Source organism: Phasianus colchicus, chromosome 19, assembly GCF_987193195.1.
Source record: "Phasianus colchicus chromosome 19, bPhaCol1.hap1.1, whole genome shotgun sequence".
Taxonomy (NCBI): Eukaryota; Metazoa; Chordata; class Aves; order Galliformes; family Phasianidae; genus Phasianus; species Phasianus colchicus.
The window spans coordinates 5,835,853-5,860,654 of NC_143454.1; the positions used below are offsets into that span (position 1 = coordinate 5,835,853).

The 24,802-nt window shown below is 46.3% G+C and overlaps 1 protein-coding gene across 2 annotated transcripts; it reads left to right on the forward strand.

The window, feature by feature from the left end:
- Positions 1-4,571: 4,571 nt before the first annotated feature.
- On the forward strand, positions 4,572-17,283 carry TLR4 (toll like receptor 4). 2 transcript variants are annotated; one of them, XR_016458759.1, is made up of 4 exons: positions 4,572-4,788; positions 5,718-5,884; positions 6,859-11,893; positions 12,317-17,283. XR_016458759.1 is itself a non-coding variant. In XM_031601588.2 (3 exons), exons 1-3 carry the CDS (start codon positions 4,687-4,689, stop codon positions 9,116-9,118), a joined length of 2,529 nt encoding a protein of 842 aa, XP_031457448.2. In that variant the 5' UTR covers positions 4,572-4,686; the 3' UTR covers positions 9,119-17,283. The 2 variants fall into 2 exon arrangements, 1 of the variants encoding a protein (XP_031457448.2); XM_031601588.2 differs by having other exon boundaries at positions 6,859-17,283.
- Positions 17,284-24,802: the final 7,519 nt, after the last annotated feature.

Consider the following 24,802-nt stretch of genomic DNA (forward strand, 5'->3'; position numbering starts at 1 on the left):
CTGAGGGTGATATTGGTATAACCCCTTTGTTGCAGCCATTTCAGCCATGTCCTCATTGAAAGGCAGCTCCTCCTGCACAGCTGTTTAAGGACAAGCTCTAAGGGTGGAATTGGCTTAACTTATATCAGGCTGCATATGTCTTACAACATGCTGAGTTTTCAGCATTACTACACTACCCATATAACTGCTGACACTTTCTACATCAGGCAAAGCTTCTGTTTTCCCTCCCACTTCCTTCCTTCCCCTCTCTGCTGTGGTCAGGCTTTCAGGGTATTTCCTATGCTATTCAATTCCTGGGTAACTTCCAGTGTCTCAGCCCTCTCTCCTGAAGGGTTTCTCTAACACCTTCTCAGATCTCATGAAGAGTTGATCCCTGTCATGTTGCTCTGGTTGCTTTTCCCTTTTGCTCAGACCGGTTCTCCTATTGAGCTGAAATGGTTTTGCCCTGGACCCTGCATGCGATCGTAGCCAAAGAAATGCTGACAAATATCTCCCAGAGCTGCCTTGCCCCAGGAGCCTTGTGGACGAACCAAGGCCTCACTGCAGCTCAGTTTGAGAAAAGGCACACAGAAAAGTTTAAAAGGGGATGATCTAATCTTGCACATGCAAACAGAATGGAACTGAGATTGGGAGGAAAAAAAATTGTTTTGATAAGTTTCTCTTTATTGGCTAAACATTGGCTTCGGGTTATGTTCTGAAAACAAATAAATCTTTACTCTCTACCTAGCACACAATAACCACACAGATTCTGCTGGGTTCCAAAAACATGGTGTTCCTGAATGTTTGCAGATATGCATTTGGATCTGACTCAAACTGTTCCAGAAGTTACTGCTCTGTATGCAGTGGCAGTGGGCTCTCAACTATATGGAAAATTACTACTCTGTGTTCTTCTCTTGGTAAAGTGGCATAGAAATTTGAGTATCTAAAAGCTGACATACAAAGCGTGCTACCAGCTAACCCCAGGAGATGGCTTACATTTTCTCTCTAGGTAACACACACAAGAACCTCACAATGCTTTGTAGGAGCTGCGTTTGCACTTTATGCTGCAGTCATTGCAACATTTTCCTGTTGTGTAGTAACAAGTCATGGGAGCAAAACCATAAACACCAGGCTCAGGAGTCTTAGCACTGGTCGCAGTCATCAAAGCTGAGAGCTGCAGTCCTCCACGTCCTACACAGATTTCCTGCCTGGTAGTCTGTATAAATCCCTGCCCTACAGCAGGCTCGTTATTATCAAGAGAACTGAAGGAAAGGAGGTGGAATAAGTAGGATAAAGCAGAGCCATGGTAATACAGAACATATGTAAATGAGGCTACCAGGTACCATAAGGATGTAATGGAGGGGGAAAGAAAAGGAAAATGAGTCCTATTGTTACTCAAGTAGCAAAAGCTAGCATCCTTCTCAGGGCTGCAGGAGGGCACCTGCATTCCTTCCCAGCACAGTGCATTCATGCCAGGCATTGCAAACAGCCCTGTATGGACAGTGACAGTGAGTCCCCAGCTCTGCAGTCGAGGGGTGACCACGGCAGAAGGGCTGGGAGCTGCTGGGCTGTGTGGTGCCTGCCTGCCTGTCCTCAAGGGACAAAGGAGCTCCTGGCCACTGTTATGGCTGCCTGGCAGCACTTGGCAGGTGAGTCTGCATGCCTCCACCATCTGTGTGAAATCCTTCCAACCATTTCAACTGAACACTGACTTGTGTAAAATGTAGGGCTCCTGAATGACCTGACATAGTCCATATGGAGTACCTGCCACAGATAGTGACTGCCTTGACACTGATTAATCACTTCCTTTAGTCGTATATTTGTCCCTGGTTACCTGACACAGTTCTTCCCTAATAGCTTTTGAATAGATCTGGGGTATTCATATGACCTTGGCTTTGGGGAATAGCCCATCTGATGACACACATTACCTACTTCAGTGTAGGCTCAGCTGCTTTCGATCAAACTAAGTTGGACAGAAGTTTTTGGTTTTTGTATCTTTCCTCTTTGTACTCCCAGACCTGTCCTTTTTCTCAGTGGCAAAGACCTTAGCTCTACTGGATCATGCTTTGTTTTGGGTGGCCCCATTTGCAGTTGGCTTAGTCTGTGCCACACAGCACAAACAGACCATCTCTGATCCCACCTTCACGTCCTTACCTGACACTTGCAGGCACAGCACTCAGGCTGCACCATTGATGCCCCTTGCTTTGAGCCCAGCAGTTAAATCACCTGTAACTGGAATCAATCACTGCTCGGACGGAGAGTGGCCAATTTTTCTAAAGCCCCACACTAAAAGCAGATTTACTCTCTCAGTGTGTTTACTCTTCGGAGGTACGCGATGCAGAAGCAAAAGCAAGAGGTCTTTCAGGCTGACCTTCCATCACACCCATTCCACGTGGGAAAGCATCACAAGCTGCAGGCACCCAAGCACTGCAGTGAGGACCCTTGCAGTGACACCCCTCCTCAGCCCCTTCTCCAGCCTTGGCACAGGGCACAGCTCAGTGCTGCCTTTATCCATGGCTGCCCAGCTCAGCTGGGCTGGCTGCGGGAGCCACTGACTCACTGTTTCCAGGAAGCAAGATATTCTCAGCGAGAGGATCTTATAGAGCCATTTTTGGATTTATTTTTTAGTTTTCATTGTGATTTAGATAAATTGCTGTCGATTTGTTTCCTTTTCCCAGCAAATAGCCAGTGAAATTCAACATTTTGGATTTGAGATGTTTCCTTTTGCTTTTTCTATCCGCTCAGACAGCCTTCCCGTTGCAGCCAGATGACTCAGTTGCTGTGCATAAGGAGGGACCATGCCTCAGCTGAACCTCAGTGACTCAGTAGCTGTCTAAGTAATGTAATGTGCAATGTGTTTTGTTGGTCCAACTGTGTTGTGGCCATCTTTTGCTGGGTAATATCTTCCTTCAGATGACAGAGATTGCATATATGCCGTGTGCTGCTGCGTTACGTATATTATAATAATCAGAAGAACAGAGTTTACCCTGGCAAGTGTTTTTAGAAACACTGAGATTTTCCGTTAACACCTCCTTCCTAAGAGATCTTTGATGATCCTACCAGAAAATTGCCAGCGCAGTGAGTCGTGTTTTATTTTAGATGTTATTCTTGTCACTTTAAAGGATTCAAAATAATACTTTTGTTTCTTGTGAACTGAAGGAGGAAATTACAGAGGCATTATGCTTTCTACAGTCATTGCACATTGTATGCAAGCTGAAGAATGTGAAGTTAACTGGCACTGACTTTCTAAACTGGTGGCTGGGTTTGATTTGCTAGCTGGTGTGCTTTCTGCTTGTGCCCCATTCCTTGCAATTTCTGTACAGTTTGCTCTTGAACCATTGATGGTTTGCATTGTGAAACTGTCCCCTGTGAGAGAAGTGGCTCATTTCTTGCACGTCCTTCACATCGTGCTTTCCACCTGACCCCTAAGTGTGGCTGTTGGATGGATTTTGTGATGCTCCCAAACTCTCCAACATCTTCAGCGAGTCTCCATTGAAATGTTAATGTCTGGAGCATACTTCAGGCTCATCTCAGCTTTAGATAAAAATTAAAAGTGGATTGCTTCATTCTGCATATTGAATACTAAAAGACACGCTCATTTGTCCTCTCTGCAGAGTCATGATGCTCTGCCAATTTCCTTAATCCAGGCACAGAAGCAGTCAGCGATTGTTTCCATTCACTTTTGATTCCATCTGCAAAAGGAAATACCTGCAATCACAAGAGGCTTTTCAGAACAGGGATTTTGTTGAACTTGCCCAATTTCAACAAACTTTTTGTCTGCTGGCTTAACGGGCTCTGTCTGGCTGCATATCAGGGTGTCCCATTTAGCTCCTATTGTGCTGCCCTGTGTTTTTTATCACAGGGATCTTCTGTCATTTTAGGATTTCCTCATCCCTCACTGGCCCTCTGCTGACCTTGCCAAAGAAGTCCCATGTCCATCTCCTCTCCCCGAGATTTTATAAGTGTATTGCTGCTCACCTGGTGTAGCAGCTTATATTATTTACTATCAATTTTCACAGTTTCATCATTAGCCACTCCCTGTTCTATCTACTTCTAGACTCATATCCTGCCCTCATTTCCCATTCTTGCCACTTTTCCGTGTCGATAATATCCCCCAACCCTACAGCTACATCCTCAGAAACAACTCTCAGTTATCTACAGAAACACACGACTAGATACAATAAAGCACTACCATTTATCAAGGTAAATGAAGGCAAGGAGCTTTGTTAGAAAGCTCACAGCTGAATTAAATTAATACTGCAAACATCTCCTCCAGAAACAATAGCTGTGTCTGTGCTTTGAGTTAAGGATGGCATCGAGACAGCCCTCAACAAACTCAATTTTGTAGCAAGGCTTTGAATACAGAGCCCAGCCAGTCCTGGGCATCCCCGTCCTGGGGCAGTGCTGTGTTATGGCTGTGAAATCTGGCCTTTTGGAAACAGGGCTCAGAGTTTCACGAAAGTTTCCCTTTTTTCACTAATTTAGCCTGATCTAATCTGAAGCAATCAAGTGACAGCACTGCTAGAAGAGCAATTCAGTGCAAGCATGTCTAGAAACTGGGCAGCCACCGCTTTCACTTCCCTTCCTGCCCTGTGCAACCCGCAGTGACGTGCAGTGAGAAGCAGGCGTGGTGAAGCATGCAGTGCTTGGGGGAGGGATCCTTTGCTCCACATCCCTGAGTGCCACCCATGGTGCTTTCTCCCAAAGATGCCCAGCAGTGCGGCTCCCATTGCACAGCTCAGGGTGCTGCTGTGGCTGCTGCTCGTGCTGTCCCTGCTGGCAGGATGCATCCCCGCTCCCTGCCTGGAGGTATGTGATTTTTGAATACCAGCACAAAATCCTTTCGCTTCTCTGGTGCAACTTTCTCTTCTGCTTGAGGTTTGCGCATCAAAACTGTCGTGTGTTAGTTTTCCTAGGAAAGCTCTTCTTTCTTCCAAGGCTGTTACCAAGGCAATTGAAATATCTGAAGTAAACACTGGTCTCAGAAGCACCTGAGAACCAGAATAAGCAGCTTTAACCATTGCTTATTGTTAGCTTATATTGCCATAAGGATGATGAGGTACTGGCACAGGTTGCACAGAGAGGTGGTGGTGCCCCATCCCTGCAGAAGCCAAGCTCAGGCTGCTGGGGCTCTGAGCACTGATGGAGCTGTGGGTGTCCCTGTGCACTGCAGGGAGTGGGACCAGATGGCCTTTAAGTGTCCCTTCCAACTCAAACTATTCTATGGTTCTATTCCCTTCAGGAAGAGATCCGAGCCCTGCCTAAAACATCTGCAAATTATGCAATTTTTGCCTGATTCACACTGTGCACTGATTTCACCACTACCCCAAACCCCAAACAGGCACCAATCAGTTACAAACTTTACTTACTACTGTCAGAAATTTCTGTTCTCTCTGCCGGTTTGTCTGCAATGTCACCTAGCTGAGAGCTGGTCCTGGGCACAGCACACATCCCTGTGTGTTTGTTTTGCTCTCTCAGAGGTTGCTGCTGGGTCACCCTTAGCCCCAGGGAACACTGTCCTTTTCAATCAACAATAAATGCAGCTCTCACTGGGGAGTAAGATTGGTCCTATTAGAAAGAGGACAGGTGCTCGGATATATGAGCTTATTTCCTGAAGCTCAGGGCAGCTCATTTAGAAATGAGCTGGAAGGTTCGCTTAGAAACGAGCCACAAGGTTCTGCTTTCCTGTATAGCTGTATGATTTCCTGACATTTGGTGCTGACTGAGATCTGCCACAGGTCATCCCCAGCATAGCTTTCAGATGCACAGGACAGAACATCTCTGGAGTTCCTGCTGAAATCCCAAACACCACCCTAGACTTGGACCTCAGTTTCAACAATCTGAAATCGCTGAGCTCAAATTATTTTTCATCAGTACCTGAACTGCAGCTTCTGGATCTTTCAAGGTAATTAGCCTTTTTATATGGTTATTGGTTTGTCTTCACCATGTGGGCCTCAGCAGTTCCTTATTTTGGAGTCTCGTGGCTCTTGCCTGTTTCCTGTTTCACTCTTGCTTGCATCCCTCTGTCTCCCTGCCCATGCCATGGCAATGATGTGCAGCTTTCAGTCCAGATACTGAGTGCACATTGCCCAGAGCTGTGCCTGTCAGTCTGATCTTGTAGGACGGGATGTGAGGAGGAGGAAGGAAGATGTTCCACTTCTCTCTAAACAAGAAAAATGTCAGACTTTTCACTGTTACAAAAACTCCGAAGTGGAACACGTTGGGTGGACTGTTTTTCTAATCACGAGTAAAATAAAAAATAAAAATGAAGGTGCATTAATTTTTTAAAAGATTGCTTTAAAATACCAACGTATCCTCTTTTCCTTTCTACTCACGCATCTGGGGGAGGAGGTGGGGGAGGTCTATTAGCAGATTTGAACTGATATATCGTTTTCATTCGCTTGAGACAACAATTTCTCTGGGTAAATTGTTTCACTCCATCCCATGACAATTACAGCTCTGAAGTGACAGAGCAGGTTGGCTGTAAGGCTCATGAGTTCATTGCAGAATGGATTTGGGCCTCAAATTTTAGGTCTTCTCTCCTTCTGCCTGCATGAGTTCTGACCTTTGCCATGGCTCCAGGTCTCTTGCTTTGCAATTGAGCTTCAGATTTAGGGAGGGACGAAGGGACGAGAGAAGGTCTCCTGTTATTACATAATTCTTTTTGTTTTGTGCCCCTTCCTGGGAAATGAGAATGTTCACCTGTAGTTTGAAGGGTTGGGTTCAGGGGTACTGGTCAGTGCTATAAAGCCAAACCAAACCTCAGAGTGATGCTGAGCCTGATAACATTGCATTCTTACCTAGTGCAGTATTGTTAGTGAATGTGGGCTGAAAGGGACAGTGCTTCAGCCACATTTACCCTTTTTTCCTGCTTAACAGGTGCCACATCCATGCAATAGAAGATAACTCTTTTGTGGATCTTTATAACCTTTCCACCTTAATTTTAACTGCCAATTCCCTCCAGCATCTGGGTCTGGCAGCCTTCTATGGCTTAACGTCTCTGAAAAAACTAGTATTGGTGGAAACCAGCATATCCTCTCTGTCTGACCTACCCATCGGACACTTGAATACCCTGCAGGAGCTGAATCTGGGCCATAACAACATTGCTTCATTGAAGCTTCCTAAGTATTTTGCCAACCTGACCTCTCTCAGGCACCTGAGCTTTTCCTCCAATAATATTACATATATCTCCAAAGGGGACCTTGATGCCCTGAGGGAAACCAACAGGCTCAACCTCACATTGGTACTTTCTATGAACAATATAAAATACATCCAGTCAGGATCCTTTGCAAAGATTCACCTTGGTGAACTGGTTCTGAGATCCTCTTTTGAGAACCTCCATGTGATGCACTCTTCTCTTCAGGGCCTGGCAGGTTTACAGGTCAACAGACTAATAGTTGGAGAATTCACTAACATTATGAAAATGACAGCATTTCAGAACGGACTCTTGAGTGGACTGTGTCAGGTACAGATGCAGGAGTTTGTCTTAATGTGTTTCAGAGAGTTTGAGAATGACACAGACACTCTTTTTGACTGCATAGGCAATGTCTCCACTATTAGGTTGGTAGACCTTAATCTTGGAACGTTGTCAGAGGTTCCTATGTTTTCTCAAGTGAAACATCTGGAATGGAAGAAATGTAAGTTTCAGGAATTGCCTGCTGAGAAGCTCTCTCTTTTTAAGGAGTTGAGAGTGCTTCGTATTACCAAGAGCAAAGACCTAAATAGCTTCGAGCAAAACTTTGGGAGTCTAACTTACTTGGAAGTCATTGATTTGAGTGCGAATCGTCTCTCCTTCCTTACCTGCTGTTCCCCTAAGTTTCCCGGCTCTCCAAATTTGAAACACTTGAACCTAAGCTTCAATTCTGACATCAGTTTGACTGGAGATTTTGCTAATCTGAGAAATCTGCTATACTTGGACTTTCAACACACAAAGTTAATTCATCATGGCACCTACCCTGTCTTTCTAGTCCTTCAGAAACTCATTTACCTTGATATCTCCTACACCAAAACTCATGTTATATCCCATCATATCTTTCATGGCTTGAACTCTTTGCAAGTGCTCAAGATGGCAGGCAACTCCTTTGAGAACAATACACTGATCAACCACTTTGAAAACGTAAGACGCCTCCGCATCTTGGATATTTCAAGTTGCAAATTAGTATGGGTGGACCAAAGTACATTTAACGCACTTTCTGAACTAAAAGAGCTAATCATCAGCAACAACAAGCTATTGACTTTTGATCCTGTAACCTACAGGCCACTCCAAGCCCTCACATCCCTGGATTTCAGCAACAACCAGTTGAGTTTTCTGTCAGACTCAGCCCTGGAAATCCTGCCTGACAGTCTGGTCTTGCTAGACATTTCTCATAACTTATTCGAATGCTCCTGCATACACTTGAACTTCCTGAAATGGGTCAAGGAAAAGCAGGATCTACTGCAGAACAAGCGTTCGATGATATGCCACACACCTGCCTACATGAAGAATGTGAGCCTGTTAAACTTCGATATGTCCTCTTGCCATCCCAACCCAACCACAGTAGCATGCTCAGTGATTGTTTTGCTTGCTGCAGGAATATTTCTATTCCTCATTTATAAGTACTACTTCCAGCTATATTACTTATTGGTGCTGCTCAGTGGGTATAAACACTCTGCAGAAAGGGGAGATACCTATGATGCCTTTGTTATCCATTCCAGCAAAGACCAAGAATGGGTGATGAAAGAGCTGGTGGAACCCTTAGAAGAAGGAAAACCTCCCTTCCAGCTTTGTCTTTACTACAGGGATTTTTTACCAGGGGTACCCATTGTCACTAATATAATCCAAGAAGGTTTTCTGAGTAGCAGAAATGTCATTGCAGTCATCTCAGCTGACTTTCTGGAAAGCAAGTGGTGTAGCTTTGAGTTTGACATTGCTCAGTCCTGGCAGCTTGTTGAAGGGAAGGCTGGAATCATCATGATCGTACTAGGGGAAGTGGATAAGACCTTGCTGAGGCAGAGGCTGGGACTGTCCCGATATCTGAGGAGGAACACTTATCTGGAGTGGAAAGACAAGGAAATCAGCAGGCATATCTTCTGGAGGCAGCTGATGTCAGTCCTGCTAGAAGGCAAAAAATGGAATCACGAGGAGATAAAACTCATGTAAAGAGAAAGAAACATCACTTCTGTCCTGTCTCCCACCCAAGCCCTGGCTGATGTTTGATGCTCAGAAGCTGGTACTTCTGTGGCTGTTCAGGGTTGGACGAAGTGAAGAGAGGCAATGTAAAAGCACTACAGAAACACCTACTTTGATGACTGCCCTTCCTCCAGGCAGCTATCAAGAAAAGCAGTGGCAACAGCTCAAAAAACTGCAGATGCCTGAGCTCTGTGGTTGTCCGTAGCAATCAGCTGAAGCTGGTCCAGCAATCCATGCAGGGATCAGTGGACAGATTTGAGAATGGATGGGCTGTTCTTACCTCTGAAACTCAGCTTTGCTTAGGGGGAATTCAGTCTGCCACTATGAGTGGACCCTGGGGTTTCCAGGGGAGAGTGAAGGTACAGAACTATTGGCTCTCAACTCTAAACATGATAGGAAAAGAAACAAGATTTAGGTCTTTAGGTCTGGGTTAGCAATACTGAAAGTACCCCATCACCACCGTGACTAAAAGGAAGGAAAGTTTAATGCCATTGAATCATAGTACAGAGCAATTTATTGACGTGTTGGATATTGAATACTGTTGGAGTATTGCTCTCTATTTACGGAAGGCTTTGGTTGGGATTAATCACTGAATTAGTCTAGTCTTAAACTTGCAAATCCCTCTTAATCAATGCCGTTCTACAGAGGTAAAACAGAAGCAATTGAGTGATGAATCAGACTTGATATTTTCTCAGAAGAAAGGGCCTGATCCATCTCACTTTTCTAAGCACCAGATAGCAACATCTCTGTGGTAGCCAGCGATAGGTGAGATTGACTTCAGACATTATTTGCAAAAGACAGAAAGCTAATTTCAGGGCTTGTGCTGGAAAAAGCTGCACCACAGTCCCCTCTCTGTGTGTTCTGTCAGTAGTGTATTGGGATAACACTAACAAAAATCTCACAGCCCTCTCTAAGGTCGTCTATGACCCACGAGACAAAGCTTTAATAAAACCAAGCTGGATGCTGCGTTTGCTTACCTGGACAGTTTGTTTTTCGGTTCCAAAGTGCAATGCTCCTCACCTCTGCCTTGATCAATGTGCCCTGAGCTCTGCAGCTCACAGCACCCCCAGACCCTCACCCAGGGCAGGGGATGGGGATGGGCTATGGGAGGTAGAGCTGGGATACAGGCCCAGCTCTAGGTTCCTTGCATCAAGGCTACTGGAGAGTATGGAAGAAAAGCAAGTATTAGCCTGGATATCATCAGTTACATCAGAAAAAGAATGAGGTATAATGAAATGGGGTGCTCCTGAGTTGAGCAGTACGGAAGCAGCACCTCTCCATCCTTCTTTGTGTCTCTTCTGCAAACAGTTCAGTGCGTACGTATTTCTGGCACGGAGAACAGCATCCTATGATTCTTGATTGTAATTGTAATAATGGGCTTCAGAAAGCCTGCAAGTAGTTCTGAGCATCGCAATAAGGGTTTAGGCCAGTATTGTTTAAAAAGGAATGGTTTATTGAATATCAAAACAACTTTAGGAGGAGAGCAGGGGTGATGCAGAGAGGAGGCTCCCACCTGTACAAAGAAAGCAGAAGGCAGTCACGTGGCATCCTCGTCCTCTTCAAACACTCTTGGGGTCTCCATAGCAGAGGCAGATTCATGAATTGCCCTGGGCTTTCTTGCTGCCCAAGACAAAGAACAAAAGCCAAAATGGATTCAGGAAAGGGTGAGGGTGGAGAGATTGTGAGGCAGAGACTGGAGCAGAGACCCTTGTTCAGAAAACAAGGGAAACAGATGAGGCTTATCCTCTGTGAGCCCAGTCAACACCATACCTGTTTCCCTTGATACATTTAGATATTCCCTTGGCCTCAATAACAGTCAGTGCTTAGAAGACACAAGCTGATTTATTTTATTGCCAAATCTTCAGCATCAGAAGCAGGATATACATTCCTGCGAGGCATGATGCTCAGCAGAACAGTGTGGCAGAAGACAAGAACAGCCCATGTTGGGGTGCAGTGCCAAGCTGCTGTGTGCTGTAGGTGTCCACCTGTCACTGCAGGCTCCCATGCTCCCAGCTGTCCTCCCTTCCCAACCCGACCTGCCACCAAAAAGTACTCTGTGGTTTATGAGCTGAGGAGAGAAAGGCTGAGAACAGTTGTATTTTCACTATTTACCTGGCAGAGAAAGAGTAGACTTGGCTTTCCTAGAATCATTATGGTTGGAAACGACCTCTAAGATCCCCAAGTCCAACCTCAGCCCACCCCACCACGTCCACTGACGTCCCTGGGCAGCCTGTGCCAATGCATTACCACTCTTCTGAGAAGAAGTGTTTCCTAATATCCAACCTGAACTTCCCCTGGCACAACTTCAGGCCATCACCTCTTGTCCCATCATTGTTACCTAGGAAAAAAAGCAAATCCCTCCTTTACCAGAACAACTTTCTTTCCCCAATAAAATAAAGGCAAATCCTTCTTTCAAACCAAAACAGTACTGCGTCAAAGGGAAAATATTGTGGCTTACACACACATACATTTGCCCTTGTTACTGGAAGCAAATCTCCAAAGGAAAACTGAACATTCTCATGTCTTCATATGTATTGATGTAGTGGAAATGCTGTCATAGAAGTAGTACTTTACTTGAAGTAGTGATTGAGCACCTGGAAAGGCAGGGCCAACCCAAGGGAGCTCAGGTGCACAACCAGAAGGGATGGAGCCAGGATCCACCCCTTCCCAGACCTCATTTAAGTGTTGGCAGTGGAGGCAATGGTATTCTGCTGGAGATCCCTGTGTACCTAAGGTCTTCCAAAGGTTAGTAGCTTTTTTCCTTTATTTCTGTGCCCATGGCTGTTGCTTTTGAGCAAGTCCTTGCTTGCTGCAGTCTAGCACCTTTCTGCTCTGCTGTCATTGCTGTGCTTTCTATTGTGTTATAGTTCACATGAGTTTTTGTTGCTCAGTGTACAGCAGGTAGCTTTGCTATTATTATTTACTCATGTGGGTGAATATGTGAACAGATCTGTATTCATCTCTCATGTAAGGAGCCAAGCATGTTCCAATTATTAAAGCAACTGTGGCCTAGGTCATAAAAACAGATGGAGATGAAGCTCCAAAGGGCTGCTGCAGCCAAGATTATTTCATCTCATCTGTAACAGGGATGTGCTCTGTTTTTGCTATGTGCTTAATCTGACCCATGCCAAGCATGTAGATGTAGCTCTGGTTCTACTTGCATTGCAGAGATCAGTGTCTCTGAGGAAGGCCACCGTGACGTGCCAGCATCATCACGAAGATGTAGTTTGCAATGAGGGCTCTGAACAGAGCAAGCCCTTGTTAACACAGTTGTATCTGTGGTCTCTACACTGCAGCACAGGCATCCTGTAAGAAAGGAAAAGAGCCATTGGTGTTTCTGCTGCCTGGATCAGGGTGGCTGTGGGAGCAGCACTGCATGAGGACTTTGTCGGCCTCCCCAGATATTAGCACAGACTTCTGATGTCAGAAGAAATGATGCAACGAGGAAAAGCAGCTGCTCTGTCTGAGCTGAATGGTGTTTGACAGGAACAGGTTGAAACTCTTCAAGAGGAGCGTTTGTCCTTTGGGAGATGCAATTTTGTAGGTGGTTTATGTAATTTAATGAGGTAGGGCAGAGAATCTACAGAATAGAAATAGCCATAGTGGGGTTTCTGGCTCTGTATTGCATGGGGGTGTCATCTTGGAGCAGATACTTCCCATGAAACAACAGTACAGCAGTTCTAAATATGTTCTGGAGAGAATGGAAAAAAAGGTTGATGTTGCTCCACTCACAGCTCTTTCACTCTCAGGCTGATGTTTTTCACCAGAGCTTTTCATTCTGCGGTTTCTTTCAGTTAATATAACCTGCCCAGCCTTTCATAACAAAAGCAAGAAATACAAATGCTTCCACCTACCCAAATTAAAGAGCACCTATTTGCTTTTGTAGAAAGACTGGTGATTTTTTTTTTTTTTTCTGTTTTGTGCCACGCTGGGAAATTTTAACCAAACGGAAATCCCATTTCCATGACAGAGCTCACCCCAACTCTTTGAATGTTAAACCATCACCTGGCTGTACCACGTGTGTGTGTGTGGGCTGTGAAAAAGCACTGACAGATCCACAGAGTGAATTTCACTCAGTGCCTTTTGCAAAATATCTCAAGTAAGTGATGTCAATACACGCTCATTGCCTGAGCCTGGGAGGGATGGAGCAGGGTGGGAAAAGAGCAATTCCTTCTCTAGTTGTTCTGAGCTCACGTTGGGAATTGTGACAAATGACAGCTAATCATGGTTTGAAAAAGAGACCATTTACTTCTGGTACTGACCCTTGGCTCCAAGGTTGCATAGAAGGTGAAGCCAATGTTATCAGCCAATGTTATCAGCCAGCCTTGGCCTCCCCAGGCAGAGACAGAAACACTGAGTAATCAGGGATGGCTCTTAAAGCTGTGAAAATCATGGAAAAGGAATGGAAAGGATAGGAAAGGGAATGGTGCAGCATCCCAAAGAATGTGGCTGTAGCTCAGCTGCTGCAGGTGGTTTGGTCACAGGGTTTCCAGCACTGATGGGACAGGTGGGGAACATGTTTTAGCAGCAGGTTGGACTCAGTGATTTCCAGAGGTCCCTTCCAACACCTGTGATTCTGTATATAAAGCACCTGGAAGGCAGAGGTTTTGTGATGAATCTGTTTTAAGTGCTTTCTTCAGGAGTAATAGCAGAAGGAAAATGATTTGAAATCAGTACCTCTGAGAAGATGGGTTTAAATCAAGGTTGGAAAAGTCATCCTGAGCCATCCTGCATGAAAATAGGGTTGGACTGTTCCTCCCCTTGTCTGCCCTGTACAGGTGGTTCCCAGGGGGGCCAGCATGCACCTCCTGCACTAATCCTGCTCCCACCAGCTGGAGGAGAAGGACTCATTCACCATATATTTTAAAGTAGCTGGAACTCTGGCCTTGGAGTCTGTAATATATGTACCTTCATGTGTTCATTAAGGGAACCTTAAACCTGTTCTGCAGCACTCTCTACACCTTCGGTCTGCAAAAGATTTGAATTTAGTTGAAGATTTCAGCAGTTGCAATCACTGGATGCAATTTCAGACAAGCATGACCTGCTCCCTTCACCAGTTTTCTTGCACTGCTTCCCCCTTAAACCTTTATTTTTAGCAAATGAGATGCGAACCTGAAAGTGTCTGCACGTACCAGCTGCCCAAGTCGCATCTGCAGGCACCTCTAGATTTAGCAATGATATTAATATGGCAAAAGAGATCTAATTGCAGCCTATGCTCCTGGAGAGCACAGCCACGATAGGCTTTTCTCCAGATCTACTCTCCAACCTTTATCCTTTCTTGTCCCTTTCTCTCAGCCTTTCCCTCTCCTCTTTGTGACCGACACATCCCAAAACATGTGGAAGAAGGAAGGCTGGAAAAAGGGTGTCCTTTTCTAACATCTTTTAAACAGTCTTTAAATCCTTTGGAGTCCAGGCAGCGTGGAGGATGGGCAGTAATTCCCCTACTGTCACTTGCCTGTGCCAACTCACTGCTTGGAGATCCCATTGCTCACTGCTGGAACAACCCTACTGACCCCTGCCTTGCTTCCTCTGCTCGTTGGGTTCACGAGTTCATTACTGCGTGTTGGGATGGATTGAAGCATGGAGGGCTGGGTGTAGTTTAGAGTCCTCTACAGGAGGATTCTCTCCCCATGCCAGCAGGTGTATGCCTGAAGCCAGACCCTTCCAACCACTTTTCTACCTCTGGTTCTCCTGACAAACACCCTTCCTGCAGCTGCCCCTTGGCTGTGTTCCCCCTGCTCCATGCTTTTCCCCATCCCTCTGGGTTGGTGCCCTCCTGGGGCTTTGGGATATGGAAGGATGAGATGCTGGGATGGAGCTGTAGCCACACCTGGGGAGCTGATAGCCCTCTGTGATAGCTGCTTCTCGTGGAAAAAGGGAATGTTTTATAAAAAGCCTCATGAAAGCAAAACAGATCATGATTTTGGTGCGAGGAGACAGCAAACGAGATAGGAGCATCCTCTTAGATTTGCCTGCCGGAGGTTATTTACCTTCAGGAAACTGCTGAATAAAAGATACAAGAATACAGCAGAAAGTAGTATTATTTGCTCCTTTCAAAGCATGACGGGAGGCAGGAAAGCATTACAAGGGGTATCTTTGAGCCTCGCCAGCCTGGTTTGTCAGGGCCGAGTTTTCACAGAGCTCTCTGGGTGACCCAGTTTCCAAGGCACACTCACATTCACACGCGTACACTGTGAGCCACAATCCACAACTTTAATAACTGTGTGACATACAAAGGAGATTTTGATGCAAAGTGGAGCTGACAGAGAAGTGGAAGGAAGTATCTGCTTTTCTGCTTTATTTTTCTGTATCCAGTGCCACGCCAGGATTGCAGTCAAGGTGGTTTCAACCTTCAGCAGGGCTGATGTTATTGTGGGTTCTGCTTTTAATGACATTTAACAAGAAGTGGTAGCTCAGAGAGGGGGGAAACAAGGGCTTTCTTTTATTTTCAGAAGAATTTACTAGGGCTGTCAGGATTAAATGCATGAAGTGAATGCATATGGGGCTGCAAAAGGGGCTTAATAGCTTCGCTGCTGGTAACCACGGAACAGCTCTGAGACAGGATTTGCCAGCCCTGTCATGCATCTGATTAAACATCTGTGTATGTGGAGGTGTGGATCTAAGAGTAGGTCACAGCTCCGTGGTCACACTGCTGTGACTTTGCTGCTGTCTGTGGTTTGCTGGTTGTGGGTAAAGCGTGGATGACGTGAGATGGAGGGCAGCAGTAAACTGTGTGTGCTGTGATGAGGCTGTGGCTGCATCACTCCATGTTATGAATATTATTTATTCTCCCGTGATTTTGGTCTACAGGGTCCTGCAGGCACAGATGCACCTGGGCAGGTTTGCCAGGGCAAGTGCTGACTGGGGGGATGCTCCAGGCTGGGTACCTGGATGGGCATGGATCCCAAATGCTCCCATCCTTCTCTAGGTTAGGCCTGAAATACACACATCCTTCCCTGTTTGATCACAGAATCATAAAATTGTCTGCATTGGAAGGGACCCCTAAAGGCCATCTGGTCCCACTCCCTGAAGTGAACAGGGATGCTTAGAGCTGAGTGCTCAGAGTCCCAATAGCCTGACTTTGGCTGTCTGCAAGCTTGGGACATCCACCACCTTTCTGAGCAACTTGTGCCAGTGCCTCTCTACCCAGGTGACTCCAGGCTGCAGGATCAGTGCAAGCATGCTCTAATCCAAGCTGGTTCCACATGTCATCTTCCATGTCCTTAAAGCAAAGCAAAAAGTCAAGTTGCTTTAATAGTGCTGGAAAAGGCTAAAAATGAAACATCCTCATAAAGTCTGGGGCATAGAAAATGTCTGTACATCAGAGAGGAAGGAACAACAGGCAGAGCAGCCAGTGGGGTGGGTGCTATGCCAGAAGTACATCCCTTCTCACAACCTCCCAGGGTTTGTGGTAGGTACAGTCTGTGGAATGGGGTTCTGGCTTGGATCTCCATTAGGACATATTCTTCAACCATGAATCACAGAATCATACAATGGTTTGGGTTGAGAAGCACTTTAAAGATCATCTAATTTCAGCCCCCCTGCTCTGGGCGGGGTTACCAACCACTAGATGAGGATATTCAGAGCCACATTCAGCCTGGCCTTGGATGCTTAGGCTATGCCATATACGCCTTGAGGTTACTGTGCGTGGCCAGACTCAAACTTCTGAAAGCACATCAATGGAGAAATAGGGAAGGCAGAGTTATCACAGCCCAAGTTGTATGAGCAGGCAGTGAGCATAACTCAGCAGAGACAGTGCCAGATAAAGAGGAAAACAAAAGGAGAAGATGCCATTGTCTGTGCTGTGCGCTGGTGATGCAATTCCCACTTGCACTGCGCTCAGCAGATGGCGGACACGTTGGCTGGATCAGGTTGAGAGACCTTGTCAGAATTCCCCCATGCCTCGAGGCACCCCGGCTGCTCTGCTGAGGGGATGCAGATGCTGAGCTCTCCTCCTCCCAGGGGCTGTTGGCTCTGCAGTGAAGGGACCTGGCAGGAGCTGTGTTCAGCTGCTGGCATGGCAGTGATGGAGCCAGCAATAGGAGCCAAGGAGGGTGCACACCTCCAGCAAGCTGGTGGCAACTGGATGTGCAGAGACACGTGCTGATTCTGACTAATCTGGGGGAAAAACCTTTTTGTTTTACAGCATGGGGGATTTTTAGCAGACTCGGGTGGGACTGTGGCGTGAGAAGAGGGGAAGCTGCGTGCATCGTTGCCGCTCTTTGCATCTGATACGCAAACACAGCACGGGGAAACGACAGCAATATGTGCTCCCCTGACACCCAGAGAACATAGCGATATTGCTGTGAAAATGAGGCTCAACTCTGAACCCTTCCCTCTGCGAGGGAGCTATGATTAGAATCTCATCTCGTTCCGTATTGCGCAGCACCTGCAGAGGAAAATCCCACCCAGCGGCATGGAACTATTTTTAAAGGCCTGTTTCTGTCGGGCTGGGAGATAGAGCTGGTGAGAATCCTGCTGGTGCCACGGATTGCTTTCAAACCCCATGTAGGAATGGAGCTAGACTTGGGGAATGTGGCTTAAAAAGGAAGCGTCAGGATTGTTTTGCCAAGGCTGAATCTTGTGCCAGCTTTCCGCCTGCAGAGCTGAATTTCAACAACTTGTGTGTCTTTTTTTGGGTTCGCTGTGCTAAAGTCACTGAGATGCCTCCAGCTGTAGGAAACTCGTGCAGAAAGAAGAAGGATGGCACAGAAGGGAGTGAGGCTCAAAGAGCTGTGCCCTGGGGATGTGAGATGTGGTGATCTTGAATTTGGGGCATTTTGTAGGTGAATGAAGTCTATCACCAAGCCTTGGCAGCACCTGGCAACGGAGAGAAGACATGTACATGTAGTCAGAATCAAAGCTCTGCTTTCTTTTTGATATGCTGCTCATGGACAGGGCTTTATGCTGTTCAAACATAATTCTCTCCTTTTCTGAATGCAACTAGAGAAGTGGATTACATTTGTCTTAATAAAGCAGGTTGTCTTGCAAGCAATGGGACAGGAAGCCTGGCTTCCTATGGTGGGCTCCCATGTGTGACCATTGGTGTCAGCTAGAGTGGCTGAGCCCATACCACAGCCTGGGAGTGGGGTGGGAAGTAGAACTATAACAGGAAGAAGTGTCAATATGGGTATATTAAGTATGTTAGGACTTCATTCCTTTGAGACCTGTATTCTTCTGCCAGCCCTGATTGCAGACCAGCAGGTTCAGAAGGCTGATATGCAGTGCCTGTGGGCCAGCTGGCCCAATCACATGAGCCTTGTTCCCCTAGGAAATGGAAAAAAACAAACAGAGCTGACCTGGAATCTCTGCAAATTATTTGTCTTTATATCCCACAGCCTTTGACTTGCATACCTGTGCTTTTCATGGCTGGCATTTGTCAGCAGGGCTCTGTAGCCATGATGGAGATTAGCAGAGAACAGGTCTCACTTAGTATATACCATTGACCGTGCAGTTTGCAGATTGAACATGCAGCAGTAAATAGATGTACCCAGCTACAAAACCACTTCCCATTTTGTATAATACAGGCCAACAGAGATTTGAAAAATGTTCCATTTCTGTATAGAAAGACTATTTTTAAAATTGAACAGTAAGTTAGTCCTCTATTGACTTTCAATTTCCATCCTCTTACATTTCCATAGCAACTCTGGCCATTTATGCATTTATCTTTGTATTTAACTTTCCTCTTTCATAGCATTTCGAGAGGACTCAAGTGCTCTGAAAGGGTTAACCGGCCTCTGGAAATATCTCCCCTTTTTTAAGCAATTACTTGGGAAAAAAAAAAAAAGTATATTTTAGGCTAAATTGCCAAGTTTGTGGTTTAATGAAAACAGTCTCTGGAATATTTGCCCTGAAGAATCCTTCAGGGTGATAACATGAACAAGTCACAACCTCTCTCCTCTCACTCTGCCTTCTATTATTACCATGTTCAAAGTTTTCATATGTCATCTGGACTCGCTGTGATAGCTGTGACAGTCCAATTGCTGGGTATTGGTTGGGCTCCCACTCTTTTTTTCTTGTTTTAAAAATTTGCATGTGTACCTGGGAACAGTGGGAAACCAAGTGCATTTTTATAGCTTCTTGTGCTTCAGGGCTCAGGGGCAGAGATGTAGAGCTCAATGTGTGCACGGTGCAGGGTTGGAGTTCCCCTCAAGCAGCTGGAAGGTGTGTGGTGGGAGGTCCTGCTTCCTACTTTAGGTATATGCAGTAAGCCCTAGTGGATGCCATGTGCAAAGTGCATTGGTCATGCTGTTGACAGCAGAGAGCCCCAGATGCTCTTGCCTGAGCTCCTTGGAGACCAGTTTGGTCATGAAACCTTGGTAATGTCTGCGTGGGGCACTGCAGCAGAAATCCTCTTCAAAGCCCACAAGTGCCATTTCCTCTCTATAGGTTTAATGGTTGGAATCTCTGGTGGGGTTTTCATCCTGGCAACCTCTTGACTTTCAGTTTTCATTGCCAGTGCTACTTGGTCTCTAATGTCTTCCCACCCCTTCTCTTGGGTAGTTAAAGTCTTCCCACTCTTCCTCCATCCACAAGGACAGTTGAGTCATCTCACCACTCAAAAGGGGAAGGGTGTCCCTGTCCTCAGGAAAACAGTAGATGACTCAACTGTGGCACATAGAAATATGGGATACGTTTCCTCAAATCCTGGTGACCCATACAAGTGAAGTACAAGGGAGAACATGCTATTTTGAGAGCCCCTCTCCCTGTGTCTGTGTTCACCTTGGATTCTGAAATCCCACAGCCTCTCTGCATCACAGACTTTCTAACTGACCAAGGTGCTGAAGTGCCAAAGGCATTTTAAAATTTTTATTTTAATGGCCCTGGGAGTCTAAATCTCATTGACTTTCAAATCGACTGTGCAGATCAATGCACAATGCCCTGACAAGGCAAGATGGTTTCCAACAGAACGTCCTCCTGCACATCAGCCAGCCCTCTTCAGTGCTGCTCCAGCACTGTGGGATTCAGCTGTAATCTCCTCCAACCCTGGAATTTCTGATGAGTCCTCGAGCCAGACCTTCAGGTTACTTTGTGAAGAGATATAAGTAAGCATCTGATGGAACTGAAGCCTGACTCCCATTGAAATCTGGTGCCTAACCTGCTTAGATGCATCTGGGAATCCTATTAAAGAACTACCTTGCACCTTTAAGCACCTAAATGCATTTGAAAATGCTTTCTTAGGTGACTCAGGGATGGAAGGCCAAAACGTTTCCAGAGGATTTGTACTCCTAACTCACCTGCAGCTCCCTCAAGAAATCTCTTTCTCTCTGCGTTGTGCTGATGTCCCATATAACCTTCCTCTTTCATTCCATCTCATGTTGTTCATCAGTGAAGGACTCCCCCTCCTTACTGTTGACACTTTTCTGAGTATTTGCAGGCCGTTATTAAATCACCTCTTTACTCATCCTTTATCTGAGCTGTACATAATTAGTTCCTTTAATCTTTCCTCATAGGTCAATCCTTCTAAACCCTTAATCATCTTTATCTCCTTTTCCTGGAGACCCTCCAATTTGCTGACACTTTTTTTTCTTTCCTTTCATTTTATTTTGCATGGAGCAGCACAGCACGTGCCACAAGCCCTGGGTGCTTTCTGTAGGCTGCTCCCTGGGGCATTGCCCCTACTTGGCATCAGCACTGTTGGCACTGGATGGGGAAGGTGAGAAGCAGCACTTCAACTCATGCAGGCCACAGCACCAGGCTGTTTCCCAGCTCTCAGTCACATATCCCTGTGACTTCCCACCTGGGGAGCTCCATCCTTCTTGCTATGAAGAATACTGCTGGCTCCCATCCCAAGTACAGAAACGCAGTGCCAGCTCCTGTCCAGCTCAGCAATGCAGGACTTTGGCATGTGCAGCCCAGAATAGCATGGCCTGCTTTGCTTTGCTCATAATAATGCTATTTCTGCTTTTTTTTTTTTTTTTTTTTTTTTGTATTATATTTGTCCTTAGTCCTTCCCTCTAAGGAACCTTTCTCAGCTGCTATTGCACTCACCTTCACAGTACCCTTGGCTAATTGGGGAAACTGAAGCACTGCAGAGGGCAGAGCCCTGGCCCCCAGCCTCTTTTGGGGGTCCTGGCTCATTTGTTGTCTGAAAGTACATGGCAAGGGCTCCAGAGAGAGCAGGCTTAGTGGGCAATGTGATGGAGTGGTGACCACTCGGAGTCTACACTTTGCTTGGCTCCCTTATCCTGAATGAACACTTGCAGTTTTCTCTCCGGGAAGCAAACCTTCATCTTTCTCTCAAGCATGCTCACCAGGGTGCTCCCTATCGCATATTTTGCCTAAAACCAAAAGCCACCTTCATCTCCCTTCCTTTTATTAATTATAATTTGCTTCTGGATTAGACTGATTGCAAAGCAAAATAAAGGGGGGGAGGAAATAGAATGTGTCAGCTCAGCTCTGTTTTGTGGCACTCCCAAAATACCAAACCCCTAAATGTGATTCTCAGAACAGGGAGCTGTGATGACCACCAGTCCTGGGGCACAGTGTCATTTACCAGCTGCTGTTTTTGTGCATTAGCCCCATCAGACCTACTGTGGTTACAGCTTCCATGGTGCTCTGAACAGCAGCAAGGGCTCAACCCTCTCTGACACATGACAAATCTGTGTTGTAGGATAGCTGTCAGTCCTGCAGTAAGCTGGCTTTTCCACCCATCCCAGCAAAACTTTGCAAATCTTGCATGAGATCCTTGGAGAAGGGCTGCAAGGCTGATCTGCTCTGGATGCTGTGAGCAGGGAGGGATCTGGCCTGCCCAAAACGTGCCTGGCTGTGCTGTGGTCTGTGCCTGTGGTTTGTGGTGGCCACGATGTGCTCCAGTTGTGGTGTGAGTAGAGTCAGGCAGCTGCCCTCGGTGGATCTTAAGCAGTTGAGACTGTTAAACGTGCCTGGAGGCACCCACTTGTGCATAACGAGGATGCAGAGCTGTATGCTTACGCAAGGACTCCTGGAAATGATGGGAGATGCTGCTGACAGAGATGTTTTTGCTTGACTGGGATGTTAAATACTTGATCGATGTAGCAAGGGTCACCCTGAGCTCAAGCAGTGGGGCAGAGTGACCTTAGGAAGGAGCACGGAGAGGCTATGGCATTGCCCTTCCTGCCAGCAGCAGGCAGTGAGCCCCAATGATGCACTGCTTCACTGAGGGTTTCCAATCCTGTTCCCTAAACCCAAACCTGCTAACTAGGAGACTTCCAGGCTATTCCCAGTCTAGGAGCCCTAGAGGGGCTCAGGAAGTTTGGCTGGAACTGCTCTACCTGGAGTGTTCTGCATAGACCAGGGCAGGTGAGCACACAGCTCTGCCCTAAAGCACAGTGCAGCACTCCATGCTCTTCCCACAGCCATGCTGCACCCTTTCCCCATTTCTAATGCTACGGGGGAATGAAGGCTGCCTGTGTCACATCCTTGCCATGGCTTTTATGAAGCCCCATGCACCCATCTCCTGCTGCTCAGAATTACCACAACCACTTCCAGCCCACTCTGAGCTCTGATGTTTCCAGATGGGACTATTAGACTCCCTAGGAGTGCAACTGTAAATATCTGCAGAAATGCCACGGAGCACTGCAGTGTGGGAGCATCACGAGCAGCGGAGCTGCTTTCCCTCTGCACAGTCATCTTTGCTCATGAAAAGAGCTGCACCTCCCATGGGCTCAACATTAGCACTGCTTTGCAGCAGCTCTGTTATCAAGACTCACGAGGGAAGCAAGTAAGTGGATGCAATTACTGCATGACAAACCCACTTTGCAGCCAGCCCCATTAGCTGACTTCCTGCACCCCACCAGCATGCTCTGTGGTTTCCTTCCTCCCTCGTGCTCTCCTCTGGCTGGCGATTGCAGGTCCCTTCTCAGAAAGGGTGAAACTCAGGCTGTACTCAACGTGGTTGCAAAACTCCCAGTGACTTCAAATCTAAACACTGCCACCAGCATTTAAAAAACTCAGCAGGGAGAGCCAGGAGCAGATGCCTCGCTCTGGGAGCCATTTATTTGGAAGCATTTAAACTATCTTGTTATGTTTCTCTCACAGTGCTCTCTCGCTGAACACTTCCCACACAGCATGCAACCCCAGTCCCTCCCCTGCCCTTCGTGCATTGTGGCACAGAATGGGATGAGTGTGTCCTTCCCTTGATGGCTTCTCCCAGGCTGGAAGTGCAAGCAACCTTTGTAACACGTGTTGCTTTCCAGAAGAACCAACACTCACTTGTCTTGTCCCCAAATTGCTACCACCTAAAGGCACTTTATGTACCTGCAGCCAGGTGGGACCCCAGACGTGGCTACTGGGATGTGAGTCTACGTCTCCTCTGCCGGGAGCTTTACTTGTTATTGAAACTTTTCCTTTAATAAGAACGAATAGATGGGACTGCTCAGAATCAGTACTTGCCTTTTTCTTTCTGCACACTGGGAAACAAGGTTGACATGCTTCATAATTATTCAAAGGACAGATTATTTCTGGTAGAAAGAATACTTTTCTCTTTCCCTTAGCCCCTTTTCCCTTTCCTCTTTTTTCCTTTTTCCTTTTCCTATTTCATTTTCCCTTTCTCCTTTCTTTCCCCTTTTCCCTATCCTTTTTTTTTTTTCTCTTTCTTTTTCCCTTTCCCTTTCCCCCCTTTTCCTTTTTCCATTTTTCCTTTCCATTTTTCCTTCTTTCTTTCCCCTTTCCCCTTATTCCTTTCCCTTTCCTCTTTCTGCCTTTCTCTCATTCCCAAACCAACCCTGTGCAATTTAAGTGCCTTCAGCATGGAGACAAAGTTTCTAATTTTGGCAGGCAGATGACTTTCCAAAGGGCACAGTGCAAAAACACTGTCAGAAATCTTCAAGGTGTAAACGTTTGTGTGCTATTTGTCAGCAGTGCACTCCCCATACTCAAGATGCCTTTGGTCCCAAATGCACTCTGTCCCTCCCGGAGCTGCATTTCATTACACATCAAGGCAGACATTAGGCAGCAGATGGTTCAGCAGAACAGGCATGGAGGATGTACTTCCCCAAGGGGAATACGCTTCTCAGACTGATGCTCAGTGGAATAGCATGATGGGCAGAAATTTTAGACCCATTAAAAAATATAGACCAGCATCAGAAGTTTATTAGGTGCGCAGTCCTGAGGAGATCTGAGATACGGGCACACCAAATCAGTCCCATGGAGTAGATGGAGTGTTTTCTTACAGGAAAAAGCCCAGAAACTGCCTGTGATGGTGCTGAAGCTGTCACTGTCAGCACAGACAGCCCTGGGTTGTGTGGGGCAGGACAAGTGTGTCATCACTGCCACTGCTCTGCTGAGGCTGGTCCTGGGGGAACGTCCTGAAATCAAAGTGACACTGTCTAGCAGCCCAGGTCTGCTGCTTCTGTCTCATGCTTTGGTTTTGTTGGTGTTTATTTCTTTTTTTCCGCCCACCTTGGGGCAGAGAGATGGCAAAGTGCAACGTTACTTCCTCTGTGTGCAAGTAACTCAGAAAGTCAAACAAGGACTCCAGACTTTGTTCACAGACAAAACTTCTCAAAGTAGCCCCTTTCCAAATCGGCTTCCATACAACAGAGCTGCTGCACAGCTCTGCTTCTCTCTCTTTTGACACAACTCTAAGTAAAGAGAGTAGCAGCAACGGTTTTACAAAAGCCAAAGCCACCGCTGAGCGCCTCAAATCCCTTTGGAGAAGGACAGCAGTGATGT